We start from the raw sequence: 21,579 nt of genomic DNA on the forward strand, positions 1-21,579 counted from the left end.
GTCTTGTGTTTGTTCTGGCTCCAAGTTCATCTGGACATAAACCCAGTTGACTGGTGAACTTAGTCATTTTTGCCAAATGCTCCCAAAGATCTTTTGTTGAGAGCATATTGAAGGATTGTGATTGAGGTGCTTATTCATGGGCTGTGGTAATTCTTGAGGCATGCTGGATCTGGGAAAGGAAATCACACAAATAAGAGAAATTGTAAGCAAATTGCCCAGTAGTGTGGATTGTGGCTGTCTGAATTTTTATGTATCATCCATTCCTTTACTGCCTCATCATGGGTGTAGTAGGTGCCTGGGACTGAGCAACTCACTCAGTACACATGTGGAGAGAGTGACAAGTTGCTTATCCCTGAGTGGTATTAAAAGTAAACTCCAACTCCAACCATCTCTCAGATGTAAACCATTATGGGCCATGTCTGGTTGGAGCACCTTAACACACTTGATAACCAATACCAACCACATTATTCTGCATCTCAGACTGACCTGGAGTACCGGCCTGTGATCGACCATACTCTGGATGATGCTGAGTGTGCCACCGTTCCTCCAGCCATCAGGTCATACTAAATACCCACACTGTACCATGGATCAACATCGCACAACTGCACACAATGTAAATGTACTTCATTTGCGTTTACTTGTAATTTGGATGACACAGATATCCTGGAAACTAGAAGTGGGATCTGATTATATATAGTAAGAAGCATCAACCACTTGAATAGCCACAGACAGTAAGTAAGATGAAAAGTGGTTTTCTGGTTTTTCAACCACATTAATGCAGTGATTTTTTTTTTTTTTTTTTTCCAACTTCTTGACAATTCCATTTGGATTAGAAAAGACCTCTAATGTAGTAATGAATGAGTGGTAGAGGTAGTATAAAACCATTTACCATTCACAGATTTCGTATATGCTACATTGAATTGTGTTAGACTACATTTATTCTCAGTAGGGTGATATAAACAGGAAAAAATCAGATTTTGTATGTGCAGGGAAATAGCAACAACTTGTCATCTAGTGACATGTATCCAGTGAGTCAGCTGTTATCACAAGAGATTATAATTTATTGCTGATGCCTTTAGCAAGTTAACATGATCAGCCCCTCTGTGTGTAGATACTGTATATAGTGCACTTTTATTTTTTCATCTCCTTGTAGCTGTGTATTTGTCTGTTTCGTAGTTATGACTGATATTCCCATGATACATTTTATTAGCTGTCTTTTCTCCTGAGATGAGGCTCTGGACAAAAATACCTAAATAATTTGTCAAGAAAATTTCATTAACTCCTTCACTCAGATGACTGATTTTTAATATTATTATTTGCTACCATCAGATGACTCAGTTCAACATAGGGAGAGAAAGTAGGCTCTGAAGAAGTTATGGAGACCATTTGTAAACCCTTCATGACAGATAGTTTCTCTAAAGTTAACAATATCATCTGGAGGCATCTCTAAAGTTAACAATATCATCTGGAGGCAGCAAAAATTAATTGAAAATATAAATGCATCATCAGATTGAGGGGGTTAATGCATAGTAGGTTGTGGGTAATATATGAAATTAATTAGAGGCCATGAGAGTTGTATGGGGACTTGAAATTTACATCTGGAATTTATTGGCTTTGGTGGAGGCTGTTTTGTCTTGATCTGTTGTAGAATGTCATTGGTTGAGTCGGTCTGTCACATGCCTGTAATGTATAGGTGTGTATTATCACCTCAGTATAGACTTTTAATGACCTGGGATACTTAATTATTTATATTGACTGAAAATATCCTGCCCCCTGTGCTACCATTAAATTATATTTCAAGATTATTTAAATTAAGGATTACTGTACAGTTGATGATTTTGTCTTTTTGAAGGAAAGGTAGCATGAAATGTAGTGTTAAAGAGCAGGTTTTGCAGCCTTTTATTACAGTGTTCTCTCACTTAATTTCATGTGTTTGAGAACTAGTTTTATTTGGGTGGTTTGTAATGGCTGTGTTGTCTTGAGTAGAGTTTCCCAGTTTTGCATATTATACCTCTTATCTTGTATGCTATATCTCTGTAATGGTAATGAAGGCTTTAATGACATTTTGATGGATGGTGTATAAATTACCTGCAAGGAAATAGTAAATTGTTAAGGAAGAAGTGTTTAGGAAATTCCTTGACACAAGAATGTTCCAGATTCACTGTATAAGCTGAATTTATTTGTTGGGGTAAAAAGATTTACATAGCCTTCCTTATGCAGTAGTTTGTCCTGTACAGATCAAAACTACATATTACAGGTATTAGGAAAGCAGGAAGAAACTACTGCCGGTACCAGTACCAGAGATTGAGAGTAGGGAAAGGGTATGTTCCAGTTGTATTGTAGAAGACAAGTATTTTTTCTCAATATTATGAATATGTATAAAGTTACTCCTGTCTTGCAGTACCGTGTGCCACACCATTATATTGTTGACCAGAGTTGAAAGGCAGAAGTAATGATTTGGCTTTGTGTACCCATGTCTAAGACATTGTGCAAGAAAATAAAACTTGTTGACAAGTAAGGATATTTCAACCTTGTTGCTTAACCTTTGTCTGTCTGGTCAAGCAGACCTGTTCAGCACAGGTAAGCAACTGCTTCTGTGGGGCTATCCTACAAATACAGTTCAGTATATACACCATGTATGGAATTGATGCCCCCTCATGGTAGACAGCATCTCACTTGGGGTCATACCAGTATCCTTCCCCATGGCGAGGCGCAGGGAAATATAAAGAGGTTTGACTGTTGAGTGAATGCTGCTGCTGCACCATGGTGGATGCACAGACCACCATGTGTAGGCACCTTGTTAGCTCCTGAGCCTAATAGTATGCTGGTAAATATAAAGGGCTTACGTATACCAACTGTATGGCTTGGGTTACCAAGAACCTCCACAGTTTAGAATATAAAGATGAAACTTTTTGTATTGAGCTGGCTGCAGAACTGAACATGGGTACTGTAATTCTCCACATCCAAAATGTATCACTCAGTGTAAACAATATCAGTACTTATGTAAGGATGATTCCTTAAAACTGATGGTGTACTTGACAACCACCAAAATTTCCTTTTCTTCTCAGCTATGGAACCAGTTGTGACAGGTTGTACCATTCTGAAATTGTCATAACAAATGTCCTCCACTGGTACCAAACTTTTACCCCAAAAGAGCAAAATACAGCCAAAAAATGCTGAACATTTTCACTAGGCATGAACAAAGCAATGAAAATTTATTTTTTCTCAGCTAGTACAACAATCATGGGATATCATACTTTGAAAATGTCATAAGAATTGTCTTCCAGTGGTATCATTAATTTCCAAAAAGTCAAATGTAGCCTAAAATGGCCCAAAATACAACTCTGCTCACTCAGGCCTATCCCACATGTGGTGTGGACGCCTATTTCTTGATACCTGATTTTAGTGTTAATCTATAGTTACAGCTCAGTGGGGGGGGGGGAGGGAATCCCTTCCACATCACTAGAACCATATTCTAGTGTTAATCTGATGTTAAAATCCAACATTCATGATAGTCTTTGATAGATGGAAGACAATTTTAGGCCATATTAATGTGAAAAGAGTATAGTTGCAAGAGAAAAGTTATCACAAGTTATTTTGCGAGCACTCCCATTATGCAAAGATATGTGGCTACATGGAACCGACTGCATATGAAAGATCATAATCTGGTGGCAGTAGGAGATTTCTTAGCATATTTCCTTTAGCAATATGACCGAGTGACTGAGCAAAGCAAGCCAGTGGGAACACTATTAGACATGTAGTTGGGTGGTAGAGCACAGCAAATTAACTTTTATCTGGGAAACTAGAAAAGCATAAGTGGATCTATTCAAATCAATGGAAAGCTTATGAGGTAACAGGTGTTACACGTCAGTTTTCTCAAAATCTGCCACCACATGGCTGAAAAAAAGAAATCAAACCACCAAAACTGTGTTGTCTCTGAAACTGTTACATTACAGTGGATATATGCACACTGCTGGAAAAGCTTATGAAAAAGTAATACATGTTAGTAAGCTTAGCTTTCTCAATATGCACCATAATACTGCTGTAAAAAGGCCAAAATGTGCCGAACTGAGCACCAAACTAAGTTGTCTCAGAAATTATTAAGATACTGCACATCTACACACAACGTCTGAAAACTTGTTGAAAAGTTATGGGTATCACTAAGTGGTTTTCCTCAAAATGTCAGTGTATGCGTTAACATCAGGCAAGTGAGATGGCACTCTTCAAAATATTAAAGTGTGCATTAATTTTAGGCAAGTGGAACAGCGGTTTCTAAAAAATTTCAAAGATGCATTAACATTAGGCAAGTTTGATGGTGTTCGCCATAATTTCAAGGTGTGCAATAATATTAGGCAAGTAGGATGGCACAATTATTTTAGCTAAAGTACAGACATTAAGAAGCTTGCTCACTCATACAAGTTCCACATTTTCAAGCGAATGTATATAACTTGACTTTACTAATTAACAGCATACTGATGACATGCACATACTGTATGCAGTTTATTCCATGCAACCTCATTATACGTACAAATATAAATAAGAAATGCACGAATGCATACAATAAATGAACACAGAAAATGTAAAACAAAGAATTTTGTCTAAACTCTAAAAATTCTAATCAAATGAAATCTATCTAATCTCTAAAAATTCTAGTCAAATGAAATCTATCCAACCTCTAAAAAAATTTCAAATGAATTCTAACCTCAAATAATACTAGTCAAATGAAATCTATCTAACCTCTAAAAATTCTGGTCAAACTTCTGTTTCACTAAATCTCATGAAAAACTCATAAAACTGGGTGATCAAGAATCTTATCACTTACATGAGCTCTGAGTAAAGTAAGGAAATGTAAGGTAAGGTAAGGTAAGATAGGATAGGGTAGGGTAGGCAGGGTAGGGTAGGGTAGGGTAGGGTAAGGTAAGGTAAGGCAATGTTGGCTGGGTAAGATATGGTAAGGAAGGTTAGATAGGGTAGGGTATGTTATGCAGGGTATGGTATGGTAAAGTATGGTATGGTAAGGTAAGACAAGACAGGGTAGGGTAAGGTAAGGCAAGGTTGGATGTGGTAAGATATGGTAGTGACAGTCAGACAGGGTAAGATATGTTAGACAGGGTAGCACATTATATAATACAGTTTGGTAACATGAGGTGAGGTAGGGTAAGATGTGGTCAGGTATAGTAGTGAAGGATACGGTAGGGTAGGGTAGGGTAAGGCAGGACAGGGCAGGGTAGGGTAGGGTAGGGTAGGGTAGGGCAGGGTAAGGTAAGGTAAGGTAAGGTAGGGTAGGGTTGGGTAAGGTAGGGTAGGGTTGGGTAAGGTAAGGTAGGGTATAGTAAGGTAAGGTTAGGATTTGGGCAAGTTAAGGTATGGTAAGGGAGGGTAGAGTATGGGCAAGGTAAGGTTGGGCTGGGTAGGTCAGTCAGACAGGGTAAGGTAAGGTAGGTAGATCAGAGTCAGGCAAAGTAGAGTTGGGTATGGAAGCTAGGGTGAGACAGAGAAAGGTAGGGTAAGGCAAAGTATGCTAAGGTGGCTTACTTTGCATCAAATACACCGGATGGGGGTGGGAGGTCCAAAAATTTACAGTAACTTCTTTTGATCACCCTGTAAAGTTTTTAAGTATTTTTTTCCCCCCTAGCTCAATGAAAATAAAAAGCTAATAACTGGGAGTCTGGGAATTCATTTTACTGTCAAAAGCTGGACTGACCACTCTAAAATTGAGTGTATGATGGTGTAAGTCCCTAATTACTTATGGTCATTTATGGAACACCAGCAATTACTTTTGCCAACAAAGTTGGAGAAGGGTATGTATTCGTCCAAGTTTGTTTTTAGACATGATACTGTTATCTCAAAAAGCTGTTATCGGATTTCATTAATATCCGCTGGATGTGTGGGCACTGGATCAAGAAGTTGCTTAGATTTTTAGGTGGACCCAGATGAAGGAGTAAATTATAAATTTTACTGGTGTCAGTGGAGGTATGCTTTCATTTTGACTGTTTAACAGGGTAGACTACGACCAATGAATTAATCACCTCCCACAATAAGGCTGCATGAAGGTTGGTCTATGTGGTAAACCATGAATTATACTGACATTGGCGAGATATGCACTTTCTGAATGCTTTCTAGTTGCTAGATGTGATCATCCTGCATTCCACCTTACAGAATGCAGTCAGCAATGATACAGAAAGGTCAGACATGTTGTATCATCACATTTTGGGGACACTACTGTCAGATGTGATCAGCCTGAACCCAACATTAGAGTGTTGTCAGCAACAATACAGAATAGTCAGACTTTTAATCATCGTCTCATGCTTCAGAAGTAATTGTCAAACACTATGAGCTTGTTCACACTTTCGTACACTCAGTTTTAATATGACCCTAGCACCTATGCTACTCAGGGTCACATCCTAAGTGCCTTTGGAGATTTCACAGAATCTCTTTCTTAGTTATTTATTCTGCATATGATAATGATATTTTAACCAAGTGACTGTACATAAGAGTCAAAATCCAAGGAGAGACTCTCAGATTGTTACAAACCATATTACATATCTCAAGTTTCTGTTTTTTCCCCAACAGCTTCCAGCTGTTGTTGGGAAGTACAGTAATTAGCTAATTTTGGCTCTTGGTTTAGCTTCCAGTACACTGAGAATATCAGCTGTACCAAGGCCAACCCCAATACAGGAATTCTTTAGGTGCAAAACATGGTGTCATTCTTAGATCAGATTACATCTCAATATCCAACAGGCTCCCTTGCCTGGTTAAACAAACACTCCTCATTTTCCTCCATATCCCCAAATGGATGGTACTGCTGAGAAAGGGTTCATATTCAAATGAGCCTGGGGTTGCAAATACTACTACCATATGTTAATTGATGTTACTGAAGTCAAAGGCTTGAACTGTGAGTGAGGTCCATTCAATTGGACAGTTATTTTCTCCTTCATTTTTTTTCTGACTCTCTACAACCTACCTTAACCCCCCCATCCAAGGGCAGGAAAAGAGCGATAAAGATATTGATGCAGACTATGCTGATACAGTATTACGTAAAACGCATGTAAACAGCATACATGAAAAAAGTTATCATAGTAAGCAAACAGTAAATCACTAAAGAAGAGATGCTACAAAAACTCCTGTGCCACCAAGAAAAATTACCTTAATTCTAACACATACAGAAACAGTAGACATGTGGGATCATATGGTCCTTGTAACATATACAGAAACAGTAGACATGTGGGATCATATGGGCCTTTGCAAAACTAGTGAGGAACCTTATGTCTGAAAATTCTTAGGGTGCTAAACTGATGTACCATATGGGCCCTTGCTAGAGTGACATACACTATGTATAAAAATTCTTAGAGTGTGGATGACTGACCAAGCCTATATCTACACAGCATATGAAAAATATGGTTTACCTTCAACATTACAGCGAGATGAATGCATGCAGATGGTTCAAGTGCTGATAGATTTCTTGCAATTACATCCACCATCATCAGCAGCAGCCCACGCTAGTCCACTGCATAATCCTGTTTTCTTCCACTCTGATGTATTGGCTGTCAGCACATTCCATCAAAGCCCAGCGTTGGCTGTCAGCACATTCCATCAAATCCCAGCGTATCTTGAAGTTGGAACAAGATGGCAAGATCAGGATAGGGATCCACTCCTCCATTTGCTAACAAAAATCATTATCAGTATTATCACCATCACCTTCAATTCTATTCTCACTATTATCCATGGACCAGTTATGATCCACAAAATGGAAAATACAAAAGTCACTATCAGCACTATTTTCATTCATCATGCATTGCAATTCCCATTCACTCACTCAGGGTAAATGCTGCAGGGTGTAAACTTCACTCACCTTCTTACTCCATCCACGAAGGTTCCCTCATGCAAGTGTCATAGCAACGGCTCTTCCCCCATTCAGTATTGCCCGACAAAAATGACTGACATGGTTCAGCCAAGATTTGCAGCCTTCTTCTTGGTGCCTTCCTTCCTGGGTTGATGCTTTTGGATATTAGCCTGTGAGAAGGATCGCTCTAAGGAAAAAATGCCATGTGTCCATATATCTAGAGTTACTGTTCACATATTATGCAAAAAAAAAAAAAAAAAAAAAAAAAAAAAGTAAAACTAACATTATGGTACTATTTACCCCCTGGGGGTAGGAGGGTTTTCAAGAATACTCCCCCACTATCCCTGCTTGTCATATGAGGTGACTAAAAGGGTTGGCGGATGAGTGCCCCTCCCCGGAAAACAGCTACTGTATACAGGTACAGTATAACTAAAAAGACGAACAAGAAGCCTCGGACAAGGACTGACCAAAAGATGACGACCAAGGACCGGACAAAGGACATGGTACAGATTGCAACATGGAATGTAAGGGGTGCGAATGATGAGGTAAAAGAGAGAGAGAGATTGTCCAGGTGCTTGAGCGTGCAAAAGTGGATGTATGTGGAATATCTATCTATCTATCTATCTATTGCCAGACGCCTCAATCCCTTATGGGGTGGCCACAAACAAATCGCCTCCAAGTCGCCCTGTCCCCCGCCATTTCACTCCCCTGCTCCCAACTCACACCCCCCTCTCTCATATACCTCTCCACCCCATCCCTCCATCTCATCCTCGGCCTCCCCCTCCCTCTTTCCCCCTCCACCTCACTCACATACACTCTCTTCGTCAGTCTTTCACCCTCCATCCTCTCCACATGGCCAAACCACCTCAGTGTGAAACTAAATGGAGAGGAGAGACTCAGAGAGTGTGAGAGAATGGGAGTATGGATGGGGTATATGTGCAGGAGTAGGTGAGAATGAGAAGGCAAAAGGAGTGTGTATTGTTGTGAGTAAAAGATGGAAGAAGAACAAAAGAAAGTATGGATCAGTTGGCTCAAGAATTGTGTGGGTAAGATTGAAAGTTGGAATACAAATGTGGGCGATTGTGTGCGTGTATGCACCAACGCAAGATCGTGCAAGCAGAGTGAGAAAAGAGTTCTGGACAAATGTGGAAGTGTCCATGGAAAAGTTTGGAAGGAATGAAAGGGTGTTTTTGATTGGTGGTATGAATGGTAAAGTAGGGAAAGTGAAGGTGGATGGAATAGTTGGTGAGTGGGGTGTGCCTTCTGAGACAGATGAGAATGGCAGTGCGTTAGTGGACATTTGTGCCGGGATGGGGTTGGTGATACCCAATACCCTCTTCAGGCACAAAATGATCCACAGGTATACATGGCAAGTGATGAGAAGGGTGGGTGGTGAACTGAATGAAAGGAAGGCAATGACTGATTATGTGTGTGTCGATGAAAGGATGCGAAGATGTGTAATGGATGCAAGAGCTTATAGAGGTTAGGGGAGTAGACTTTCTGACCACTACTTGGTGGCAGCCAGAATCAAGATCCAAGTAAGATGGAGAAATAGAAGAAGAGAAGGACAGGAGGAAGAAGTAGTTGCAAGGAGAGTGGGAAGGTTACAAGAGGATGAGAAACAGGCAGAATATATGAAAGACATGGAGAAACGATTGGGTAGATATGAATTGGAGCAGATGGGGGATGTGGGAGGTGTGCAAGATATTCACAGAAGAAATATGTGTAGCATGTGATGTGGTATGTGAGGTGAAGAGAAGAAGGAAGGGGGTGCAAGGAACAGCATGGTGGAATGAAGAGGTGAGACAGGCTGTGGCACAAAAGAAGGAAGCATACAATGAATGGATGAAAAATACGGGCATGAAAGAAGTTGAGAGGCAGAAGAGAGAGTTATATGTGGAAAGGAAGAGAGAGAGGAAAAGATTATTAAGAGAGTACGAAGAGAGTGGATGAGAAATTTGGAAGGAATCTGAGTGTAAAGTGGAGGGACTGTACGAAAATGGTCTGGAAAGAGGTGAAGAGAGTAAGACAGGGTGGCAGTGAAGTCAGTAGGTGAGTGAAAGATAAAAATGGTAAATTACTTGTGGAGAAGGGAGAAAAAGTGAGCAGATGGAGGGAACACTTTAAGGAATTGTTGAACATAGAGAATGGAAAAGTAATCCCTCCAATATCCGACGTAATAGAGCCATAGGCAGGTCCAGATAGTGGTCCTGTCCGGATATTGGGCCCCAGCTTATGGACTTGTACTTATGGACCCTAACTCAGAGAAACACCTATACAACTCCCTCTGGACATGCATTGCACCTATTTAAGACCCAAATCACACCAATAAGGGACATAAAAGACTGAAATAAATGCAAAAGAACCATAAAATGCGGTTTTAGAGGTGAGTTTATACAATATTAAACATTCTGGGTACTTACAAGTCCCTGGCTCCTGGACTGGTTTGAACCGCCAGTTTGCAGTCCACAGTTAATCCTCTGCACTCTAAATTCTTAACACTGCACAACACTGTAAATTCCTGTGTGTTCTAGTGGTGAGGTATTGCAGTTTATTCACAAAAAACAAGCACCTGTGGCTTGCACTGCTATGAGCATCTGCTCTTGATCAGAGTTAGGCTGTGACTGTTGATGATGGCGGGGTAACAGAGTTGCCAGATCGCAACAGCCACATTACCAATCTCCTCAACTTTCATTACCAAATTTAACTTTTCATTACCAAATTCGTAAAGCTAGCATTTATTCTTCACTAATTATATATACAAGTGGAAATACATGTAATCACTCTCCTTATAATTAACACCATGTTGATTATTTTCATGCTATGTAGGGTAGCAGATTAATCAGAGAGAGCAAACAATCCACTATCTCCATCCTGTGTATCCTCATACATGTGAAAAATCCATTTGGTAATGCAATATTCTGATTCATTACCAAACGAATTTTTCATTACCAAATTGTCCCACACTTGGTAATGAAAAATACCAAATGGCAACCCTGACAGGGGAGGGGCGAGGGGGGAAGAAGGAAGGGGTGAAGGGACCATGGTGTAACAGCTGTTCGGTGCCAGGCAGCAATTTCAAATTACGGGTGGAAAAAAAAATTCAGATTTTTTTCTAATTTTTTTGCGGTTTTTGGCCCATTTTGGGAATATTGGATCCCAGGACGATTATGTCCAGTTAGTGGGGATGTTCGGATATTGGGCGTTCGGATATTAGAGGGATTATTGTAATGCGGGTATAAGAGGCTGGGCGAAGGAGGGAAGTGAGACAACAGGAAGAAATCAGTAGGATAGAAGTTGTGGAAGTAATGAAGAAAGTCAAACTGGGGAAAGCCCCAGGAATTGATGGAGTGTGTGGTGAAATGCTGAAGCATGGGGTAGAGATAGTAGTAGAATGGATGTGGAAGATGTGCAGATTGGCCTGGGAGGAAGGTAGAGTCCCGGAGGACTGGAAGTCAGGTATAATTATTCCCTTGTACACATGAAAAGGGGAAAAAGAAGTGTGTGGTAATCATAGGGGCATTTGTCTTCTTAGTGTAACAGGAAAAGTGTATGGTAGGATACTTATTGACAGAGTTAGGGAAATAACAGAGGAATTAGTTGGAGAGGAAAGGGGAGGCTTTAGGAAGGGAAGAGGTTGTGTAGATCAGATATTCATTCTTAGATCTTTAGTGGAAAAGTTTCTAGAGAAGGGAAAGACGTTGTATGCGGCCTTCATGGATTTGGAGAAAGCATATGACAGGGTGGATTGACAAGGATTGTGGAAAGTATAAGAATATATGGAGTAGATGGGAAGTTGTTGAATTTATTTATTTATTTTTATTTTATTTTTTTTTTTTTTTAATGCGAGGAAGAAGGAACCAAAGGCCATGAGCCCGCAATAACAGTTCCCTCCAAGAGAAAAACAAAATACAATAGAGAGCCAAATTCAAGATCCGATCATTTTGAGATGCCTGGACACACTACGTTTGAAAGAGTGGAGATCATAGGCAGCAGAAAATACAGACAGAGGGAGACAGTTCCAGAGCTGACCTGTTGCATAAATGAAAGACTGGGAGTAACGGTTAACTCTTGCATTAGAGAGTTGGACAGAAAAGGGATGAAAGTTTGCAGCCAGACGGGTGCTACGCGCCCGTCGTAGAGGTGGAGGAATGCAAGCAGACAGTTCAGAGGAGCAGTGACCATTAAAGTAGCGATAGAAAAGAGATAAAGATGCAACAGTGCGGCGAAGAGACAGAGGTTGAAGGGAGTCAGTAAGAGGAGGAGAGTTAATGAGACGAAAAGCCTTTGACTCCACCCTATTGAGAAGAGCTGTATGTGGGGAGCCTCCCCACACATGAGAGTTGTACTCCACACAGGGGCGGATAAAACCCCTGTATAGAGTCAACAATTGTGCAGGGGTAAAGAAAAGCGGAGTCGGCTTAGCACACCCAATCTCTTGGAAGCAGATTTTACAAGAGATGTAATATGATCTTTCCAAGATAAGTCCCGAGTAAATGAAACCCCAAGCATGTTCAAGGATGATGCAAGATTAAGCTGAATATTATTAAACATTAGTGGGTATACCTGTGGAAGATTTTGTCGGGTTGATAGGTGTAAGAACTGAGTCTTAGATGCATTAAAGACAACCATATTATTTTACCCCAGTCAGAGATATGAGCCAAGTCAGACATTAGGTGTGCCATAGCCTCATCCCTTGTTTCTTGAAGTAACTGTTGAGATGGGCGTTGCGGGAACCGAATGGAAAGGTGAAGGGTGGAGTCATCAGCGTACGAATTGGATAGGGTTAGATGTACAGCTTAGAAGATCATTGATGAATAAAAGGAATGCTGTGAAGAGTATGTAGGATGGTGCTACAGCTGCAGTGCGTGTGGATGGTGAACTGAGTGAATTTTTCTCTTTGAAGGTTGGGTTGAAACAGGGATGTGTCATGTCTCCATGGTTGTTCAATCTGTACATGGATGGGGTAATAAAAGAGATACAAGGTAGGGCAGTGGATGTTGGAGTGGCCCTAGTGAGAGAGGGGAGTGTTTGGAAACTCCCTGTACTGTTGTTTGCAGATGACACTGTGTTGTTAAGTGAAGACAGAGGGGAGCTGCAAGGCTTGGTGGATGAGTTTGGGAGAGTGTGTAAGAAACGGAATCTAAAGGTGAATGTGGGGAAGAGTAAAGTGATGGTCTTTGAGAGAGGTGTAGTCAGTGAATGTACATCGAGGTTGGATGGTGAGGAAATGGAAAATGTGAGTACGTTTAAGTACTTGGGGAGTGTGATGAGTAAGGATGGAAGTTTGGAGGGTGAAGTGCTTGAAAGGGTACAACAAGGAAGAAAGGTTACTGGTTCCTTGCAAGCAGTGATAAGAAACAGGGAAGTGAGCATGGAAATGAAAAAGTTACTACATGACAGTACTGTGATACCAACTCTAATGTATGGAAGCGAAGCTTGGACGTCGTTGAAAGGACACAAGTCAAGAGTGAGAGCAGTGGAAATGAGTTATTTAAAAGGAGCCTGTGGAGTCACATGGAGAGACAGGCTGGCAAATGAGGATATAAAGGAGCATTGTGGTGTGGATGTGATAGGAAGCGTTAAGAGGAACACACTAAGGTGGTCTGGCCATATGGAGAGGATGGAGGGTGAGAGACTGACAAGGAAAGTGTATGTGAGTGAGGTGGAAGGGGAGAAAGGGAGGTGGAGGCTAAGGATGAGATGGAGGGATGGAGTGGAGAGGTATATGAGAGAGGGGTGTGTGAGTTGGGGGCAGGGCAGTGAAATGGCAGGGGACAGAGCAACGTGGAGGCAATTTGTTTGTGGCCACCCTGTGCGGGATTAAGGCGTCTGGCAATAGATAGATAGATAGACAGACTTGGTTAGACAATGAACTCTCCTAGTCTGATGGCAAGAATACCATAACTCACTAAGCACACAGTTTTGTGCAAACTGTTTCTTTGTTTTAATGAAATAAAATCAATATACACCTTATCCTGAATCTAATTTAGTTCTACTACTTTCATTATTAAATATTCACTTGCTAATCCTGTGATGCTTTGTTGGTAACAGCACCTCCTCATTTTATGACTGCGATGCAATTTTGAAAACCGATCATTTAATGAATTTTGTGTTGTAATCATGTACGGAAGAAAAAGATCTCATAAGCAAATGACTGTACACTATACCGGTAGTGACTCTATAATGAAGGTATGCTTCTTTTACTAACTGGCAAACACAGGGTATAGCTATAGTTTTTTGTTTTCTATGGGTTCCTCTCATCAAGAGCAACAACCTTCTTTACCATTTCCTTAGCTGGATGAAGTTAGATTAATGCTTAAAATTGCCAACTTCATTGTCTCATTTTTCTTTCATGCAGTCTGACTAGGTTAGATGAGGCTAAATTAATGCTTTGGGGGGGGGGGCTGAAGAGTAAAGGCATGCACTTAAGTTAAGTTAAATGTGGTTAGGTTTGGATAAAACATGGGTTTCCTGATCTGTTATGCAACTCACTTGATATTAACCATCATTTTCCAGTGAAAATGTTTCTTTTCTCTGTATGGGTTCCCATATTCAATTGAGGGATGATGGAGGCTGGAAAAACAGGCAATTCTGAAAGAAATGAGTCAAAATCAAACAAACCACAAAAACTAATTGGAAAACCCTTCTATTCACAAAACTGTCTGCCTGAAAGTAGAAATGTATCCTTTAGGGAATTAAAATTCTACAATAATGGGGTTATAGAGGGTGATGCCCAGTAGCTAGAACTACTGTATGTAGAAAAAAAAAAAAAAAAAAAAAAAGAGCAGAAAAAGAAACTCCTTACTCAACAAGAAATGCACAAGCACTGCCATGCCTTAAAGAGGCGGTGATAAAATCCTCCACTGCACGGCCCATCTTGGTGAACTTCTGAGCATCGGCCAGAGGTCTTTGTATGAAGGTCATCGCTGGTACACTGCAGTGTGGATTTTGAATCAGCGCTTTCTCAGAACATCCTGCCATGGGGGAAAAATGGAATGGCCTTTGGCCCTACGGGTATCTTTATTTCTTAAACATTTATCTGATGTCAAATTTTACTCATCTTACCGGAACAAGATTTCTCTGATGCAGTGCGCTCAAATAAATGCGTTCATCTCGTACTAACAAATTTAAATATAATGATTACTGATGCCGGCCTAAGGATTGCGGGATGCAGCTTACTTCCAGACATTCTCTGAGTCACATGTCACAATACATGACCTACCTTTATGTAACGGTGTCTGCGTCTTCCACAGTATGAAAAAGCAACCATCCACTGTGTATCCACGTGAAATGCCCTAGCATTATGGCGCAAATAATACACATTATTGCCGTCTTACTGTTTATTTTCGGCACCGTATCTATACTTCCACTAAAAAGACGATCACATACACCTGTCTAAAAGAAAGGACGGAATCTCTTCTCCAATCCCACCGTGGTGCATAGGAATATGTCTGAATACCAACAAAACTTTCAAAACCAATATTGGGATTTGTTTTAAAATAAAGGACAAAGCCGATTACGAAATGTTTCCACTTCACCTCTGCGGGGTTGGACCATTGTTTATCCGCTTTCAGCCTCCCCCCCCCCCCAAGAAAAAGTAAATATTCCACACTTACATCTATCTATCTATTGCCAGACGCCTCAATCCCGTTTGGGGTGGCCACAAAAAAATCGCCTCCAAGTCGCCCTGTCCCCCGCCATTTCACTGCCCTGCTCCCAACTCACACCCCCCTCTCATATACCTCTCCACCCCATCCCTTCATCTCATCCTCGGCCTCCCCCTCCCTCTTCCCCCTTCCACCTCACTCACATACACTCTCTTCGTCAGTCTTTCACCCTCCATCCTCTCCACATGGCCAAACCACCTCAGTGTGTTCCTCATAACGCTTCCTATCACATACACATCCACACCACAACGCTCCTTTATATCCTCATTCGTCAGCCTGTCTCTCCATGCGACTCCACAGGCTCCTCTTAAATAACTCATTTCCACTGCTCTCACTCTTGACTTGTGTCCTTCCAACAACGTCCAAGCTTCACTTCCATACGTTAGAGTTGGTATCACAATACTGTCATGTAGTAACTTTTTCACTTCCATGCTCACTTCCCTGTTCCTTATCACTGCTTTCAAAGAACCAGTAACCTTTCTTCCCTGCTGTACCCTTTCAAGCACTTCACCCTCCAAACCTCCATCCTTACTCATCACACTACCCAAGTACTTAAACGTACTCACATTTTCCAATTCCTCACCATCCAACCTCGCTGTACATTCATTCACTGACTTCACCTCTCTCAAAGACCATCACTTTACTCTTCCCTACATTCACCTTTAGATTCCGTTTCTTACACACTCTCCAAAACTCATCCACCAAGCCTTGCAGCTCCCCTTCATCTTCACTCAACAACACAGATAGTTTCCAAACACTATCCTCTCTCACCAGGGCCACTCCAACATCCACTACCCTACCTTGTACCTCTTTTATTACCCCATCCACGTACAGATTGAACAACCATGGAGACATGACACATCCCAGTTTCAACCCAACTTTCAAAGAGAAAAATTCACTTAGTTCACCATCCACACGCACTGCAGCCTTCGCACCATTGTACATACTCTTCACAGCATTCAACAACTTCCCATCTACTCCATATATTCTTAACACTTTCCACAATCCTTGTCTATCCACCCTGTCATATGCTTTCTCCAAATCCATGAAAGCCGCATACAACTTCTCTTCCTTCTCTAGAAACTTTTCCACTAAAGATCTAAGAATGAATATCTGATCTACACAACCTCTTCCCTTCCTAAAGCCTCCCTCTTCTTCTCCAACTAATTTCTCTGTTCTCTCTCTAACTCTGTCAATAAGTATCCTACCATACACTTTTCCTATTATACTAAGAAGACAAATGCCCCTATGATTACCACACACTTCTTTATCCCCTTTTCCTTTGTACAAGGGAATAATTATACCTGCCTTCCAATCCTCCGGGACTCTACCTTCCTCCCAGGCCAATCTGCACATCTTCCACATCCATTCTACTACTATCTCTCCCCCATGCTTCAGCATTTCACCACACACTCCATCAATTCCTGGGGCTTTCCCCGATTTAACTTTCTTCATTGCTTCCACAACTTCTATCCTACTGATTTCTTCCTGTCATCTCACCTCCCTCCTTCTCCCAGCCATTCCCCATCCACTTATACTCGCATTACTTCCATCCTCTATGTTCAACAATTCCTTAAAGTGTTCTCTCCATCTGCTCACTTTTTCTCCCTTCTCCACTAGTAATCTACCATTTTTATCTTTCACTCCCCTGCTAACTTCACTTCCACCCTGTCTTACTCTTTTCACCTCTTTCCAGAACATTTTCTTACAGTCCCTCCACTTTACACTCAAATTCTTTCCAAATTCCTCATCCACTCTCTTCTTACTCTCTCTTACTAATCTTTTCACCTCTCTTTCTTTCTACATATAACTCTCTCTTCCGCCTCTCAACTTCTTCTGCGCCCCTATTTCTCATCCATTCATTGTATGCTTTCTTCTTTTGTGCCACAGCCTGTCTCACCTCTTCAGTCCACCACGCTGTTCCTTGCACCCCCCTCCGTCTTCTCTTCCTTCCACACACCACATCACATGCTGCACATATTTCTTCTGTAAATATCCTACACACACCTTCCACACTTACATCATTCGGCGTTTATCGGTCGTTCATTAATTAGACAATTATATAAATACTAAAGTCACGTAGTTCGTAGCCTACGTTAAAGGAGGCTCCCTCTTCTTTCCTATATCTGTACTTTTCCCGAATCTGCTGGATTTGTTGCGTAATCCAAATTGCATCTCATCATCATTGACTATTTCCCTTATTGTACCTTCCAGGACTCTCCGTTACTTTAAATATCTGGTCCAGAAGTTTTATACCTTTTTTTTTTTTCCCTCCCCCAAGGCATCGCCCTTCCCCTTATACTGTACACATCTATAGTCACACTCTTCAGCCAGTTATCTAGTACACATACTGTATATATTCAGATTTATCACATTTGTAACAAAATCCACTCTTGTATTATCTCCTGAGGCCTTCAACATTTCAGCAATCAATCCAGACATACCCTCCACTTTCTCTAACTGCACCCTGCCGATTGCCTAGCTCATGGTAGCTTTTTCGATCAAATGTCAATGGCAAACACTGAATCAGCTAGATCCGAACCTATACCACTCAAGCGGACACTCAATGACCGGCTATAACGCTCACTCCAAGCATCTGTCTAATATCCTCACTGTTCAATATATTACCTTTCCTTCATCATTCTTCACACACTGCTCACTTGTGAAATCCCTGTTTTCTCTCTTCACCTGTTTTGCCACCTTAGGTACCATATTCTTGCTTTCAGCACTATTGACTCTATCCAGTAAAGATCTTTGGGACTCAGATTTTGCCCTGTATAACTCCTTTCTGGCCCAATGTTTGGTGGTCAAATAGTCTTCTCTGTTACCACTTGTTATCCATTCCTGGAAAATTCTTTTTTTCTCCTACATGCAGCTTCTACACCCTCACCATGTTACCTTGTGTCTTTGTATGCCCCTTGAACATCCACACACAGAATCAGCCACTCTCAAGAGATTGTTCTTGAGAGCTCTGTACTGTTCATTAACACTTCTGTCTACAGATTTCTTTGCAGCCACCATTCTATTTATCTTATTATAAAGGCACATTTTATTGCTTGGTTTTTCATCTTCCATATTTTCCTCCTAGGCACATAGGTTCTTTTCTTTATTACCCACTCCTTTAGTACCACTTCACATATCGGTTATTTGTTTTGCTGCACACACTCTTTGCTCCATATAACTTTAACATACTGTACTTCACTAACCTCTTATTAGACCTCCTGACCAGGAAATAGTCAATCTGGCTACTATTGCCCCCAGAGCCATATGTAATTAACCTACTCTTTTCCTAAAAAGTGTGTTGCACATAATCATGTTCATTGCTTCCCCAACTCCAGCAACCTTTCTCCTTCCGCATTCTTCATACCATAGCACTCCCTTTGTGCACCCCTTCATATCCTTGAGCTGCTGCATCTATATGACCATTTAAATCCCCTCCCAAAACTACAATCTCATCATCCTCCATACCACCAACCACATATATCATCCCAGAATCTGTCTTTTTCTTCATTCAAGCAACCTGTGAAAGACATGTGGTTGATTGTTAGTAAATAAAGAAATACCCAGAAAATCACCAGGGCAAAGTACAAAATCTCTAAAATATCACGAAATCTTTCATAAACAAACAAATACCAGATTATAAACAGACTTCTTGTGGGCAGACAAGAAAAATTACCATTGACTTGAAATGACTGTCCACATCTAGCATAAGAAAAATACACTAAATTGGCAACCTTGCCTAATGTCCGAGTAGTATAAGCTGCCCTCATACAGTCACTAGTAACTGACAGCATTCAAATATTAACATTAATATTGTTCCTGTGAGTGCTGATATTGGTGGAAACTGGACTGACGAGTTTTAAAATGTTTCTGATAATAATCAGTGCAATATTTAATACAGCAGAAACTCACTATTGTCAATGAAGATTCAAACCGTAACCTAAACTGCAGTCATGGCATGCACATCTTCTAACTGCTGATAACAGCAGTGGGTCTGCTGCCCTAACAAAAAAGTGACACTCAGGATGTCATAACTGCCATCATTAACCCTATCATGGTCTGGACAACTCTAGTACAGTTCTGTGATCATACTATGTTGTGAGCTAATCAGTAATCATCACAGAAATATCATCACCACCATTAATATCCTAGCATCATCATCATTACATTTTCATGATCATCATTATCATCACCATCATCAATATACTTACACCATGACCAAGTCTATTAATGGCAAAGGTACAGAAACAAGAAAAAAGGGTAGCCCCAAGAATACCAAGCGAAAATGTGCTACAACTCCATTCATGTCTCATTCATGGTCTCCGAGTGACTGTGACTGGAGTGTATTGGTGTTGTAATGATGAAGGGTAGATTGAGATGGTTTGGGAATATTGAGAGGAGGGAGGATGACAATTGGGTGCAGTAGGTAAGTTGAACATTGGGGATTGGGTTGGGAGAGGCAGATCAAAATACCGTAGACTTGGGACAAGGTTATAGAATGTGACCTCAGGACAGAGATCAAGCAACATGGACAGCCGCCATTAGGTGACCAAGGCCGATGCAATAAAGCATGTTGGAGCCTTTATTTAATGATACAAACGGTATGAATAGTTCCATCAATCTTAACCCTCAGATGGGAAGAAGTCACCTGGGCTGAATGAGATCATCTGGTGGTAGTAAGTATGGAAACATCAAGATTTTTGCTGCCATCACTGAGTTAAAATAAATGACCACCCATGGAAACAAGCTTGAAACACTGGCAAAAACATGTAAATTGGTAGTACTGTCTGAGACGTTTGTCCAGATCATTGAAAGTGTGAGGTGGTCCTTGTTGATAATCAAAATATTGACAATATGATGTCAATAACTACTGACAATGAATAGGACCAAGTAGATCTAAGGAAAAAATTGCCATAGCTTCCTTTGGACCTCCACTGGATCTGCCTCTGGTGTCTTTCACAACAGTACATGGTTGGTGTAGTCTCCCACCCCTCCAAGTGGTGGAGGCCCTGGAAACTTGCCCTTGATGTCCCTCCTGTCAATCCAGCCCTGATGTTCACCCACCCATATTGGCCACTCATCCAATTCACCCACCAATGCATCGACCCAACCCACCCACCAGTGCACAAACACTCCCACCCCACCATGCCTGCCCATGCACCCACCAGCCCAACCACCCACAGCACCCACCCCACAACCCTTCTGTTTCTTTACTTCCTCTCTTTCCCCTTCATCCTTTCCTTTCCTCTTCCTTATTATTTCTCTCTCACTTTCCTGTCTTCTTTCTTTCCTTAATCTTTTCATTGCTGCTCCTGTTACAGTTAAAAGTAAGACTAAGAGGAACTGAATAAACATAATAGAGGCACAGTGAGTTTCTCAGTCACTCCCTATCAGCTTGACAGCAGTCTATTTACACATCCACGAGGTGTAAACACTCTGACTCCTAGGCTTCCTTTCACTTCCTCCCTCTCTCTCATTTATCTGTCACACAAAGGTATCTTACCAGAATTGTTAACGTACTGCAGGCATTTTTTGTCCATTTACTATTATTGTATACTGCTTAAAAACTGGTATTGCTGATGTTTTGGCTATTTACTAATATACTGCTTGAAAACAGGTGCCAGTAATAAATATTTACACAAATCAGAGATACAGCAGACCCTTGCTATAACGAACTAATTAGGAGGAAACCAGGTTCATTAAAGCCGAAACTTTGTTATATCCAAGGGTCTCTCCTCGGGTGGAAATCCAAGCACATGTATGAAAAATGAGTACAATACCACCTTCTAGCACTAAAAATGAAAACTATACCCATTTTACACTAACTTGACCCATAATTTTGCCCTTTTTGCACCCTATTTCACATCCTTGTCATAGCTCTTTATGGCTAGTACAGTAGTACTATAATCTGTCATAACAGCTCTGTATTCGCATTGGGGAGAAGGTAATTTCAGGCCAGGTTGGAGTAAAAAGGGTAGGAAACACATGTATTGTGACCCACTGCACCCCATTTAATGACCAATGTTCATTATAGCCGATGAAAGTTCGGTGGACTCCGAGGCATTT

General features: G+C 41.0%; 1 protein-coding gene and 1 long non-coding RNA gene across 3 annotated transcripts in view; one reads left to right on the forward strand and one right to left on the reverse strand.

Annotated features, from left to right (window-relative positions):
- SdhA (succinate dehydrogenase, subunit A (flavoprotein)) overlaps positions 1 to 2,514 on the forward strand; it is a 34,383-nt gene extending 31,869 nt beyond the window's left edge. The window contains exons 14-15 of one of the 2 annotated variants that reach the window (XR_013898667.1): positions 481 to 1,440; positions 1,472 to 2,514. Coding sequence is in view for 1 of the 2 variants with exons in the window: in XM_080278049.1 (XP_080134175.1) it covers positions 481 to 567 (87 nt within the window). In the remaining variant the exon portion in view is untranslated. Of the gene's footprint in view, positions 1 to 480 lie in introns of both variants that reach the window. The other variant, XM_080278049.1, reaches the window with a different exon arrangement.
- LOC145407031 (uncharacterized) lies at positions 9 to 14,440 on the reverse strand. The gene is made up of 4 exons (XR_013898668.1): positions 14,339 to 14,440; positions 7,853 to 8,013; positions 7,407 to 7,609; positions 9 to 169 (listed from the first exon to the last, which is right to left on the reverse strand). It is a non-coding gene; the product is annotated as an uncharacterized LOC145407031 (long non-coding RNA).
- Positions 14,441 to 21,579: the final 7,139 nt, after the last annotated feature.

Source organism: Coenobita brevimanus, chromosome 72 (genome assembly GCF_032717465.1).
Source record: "Coenobita brevimanus isolate Jiangsu-jjx chromosome 72, ASM3271746v2, whole genome shotgun sequence".
NCBI lineage: Eukaryota > Metazoa > Arthropoda > Malacostraca > Decapoda > Coenobitidae > Coenobita > Coenobita brevimanus.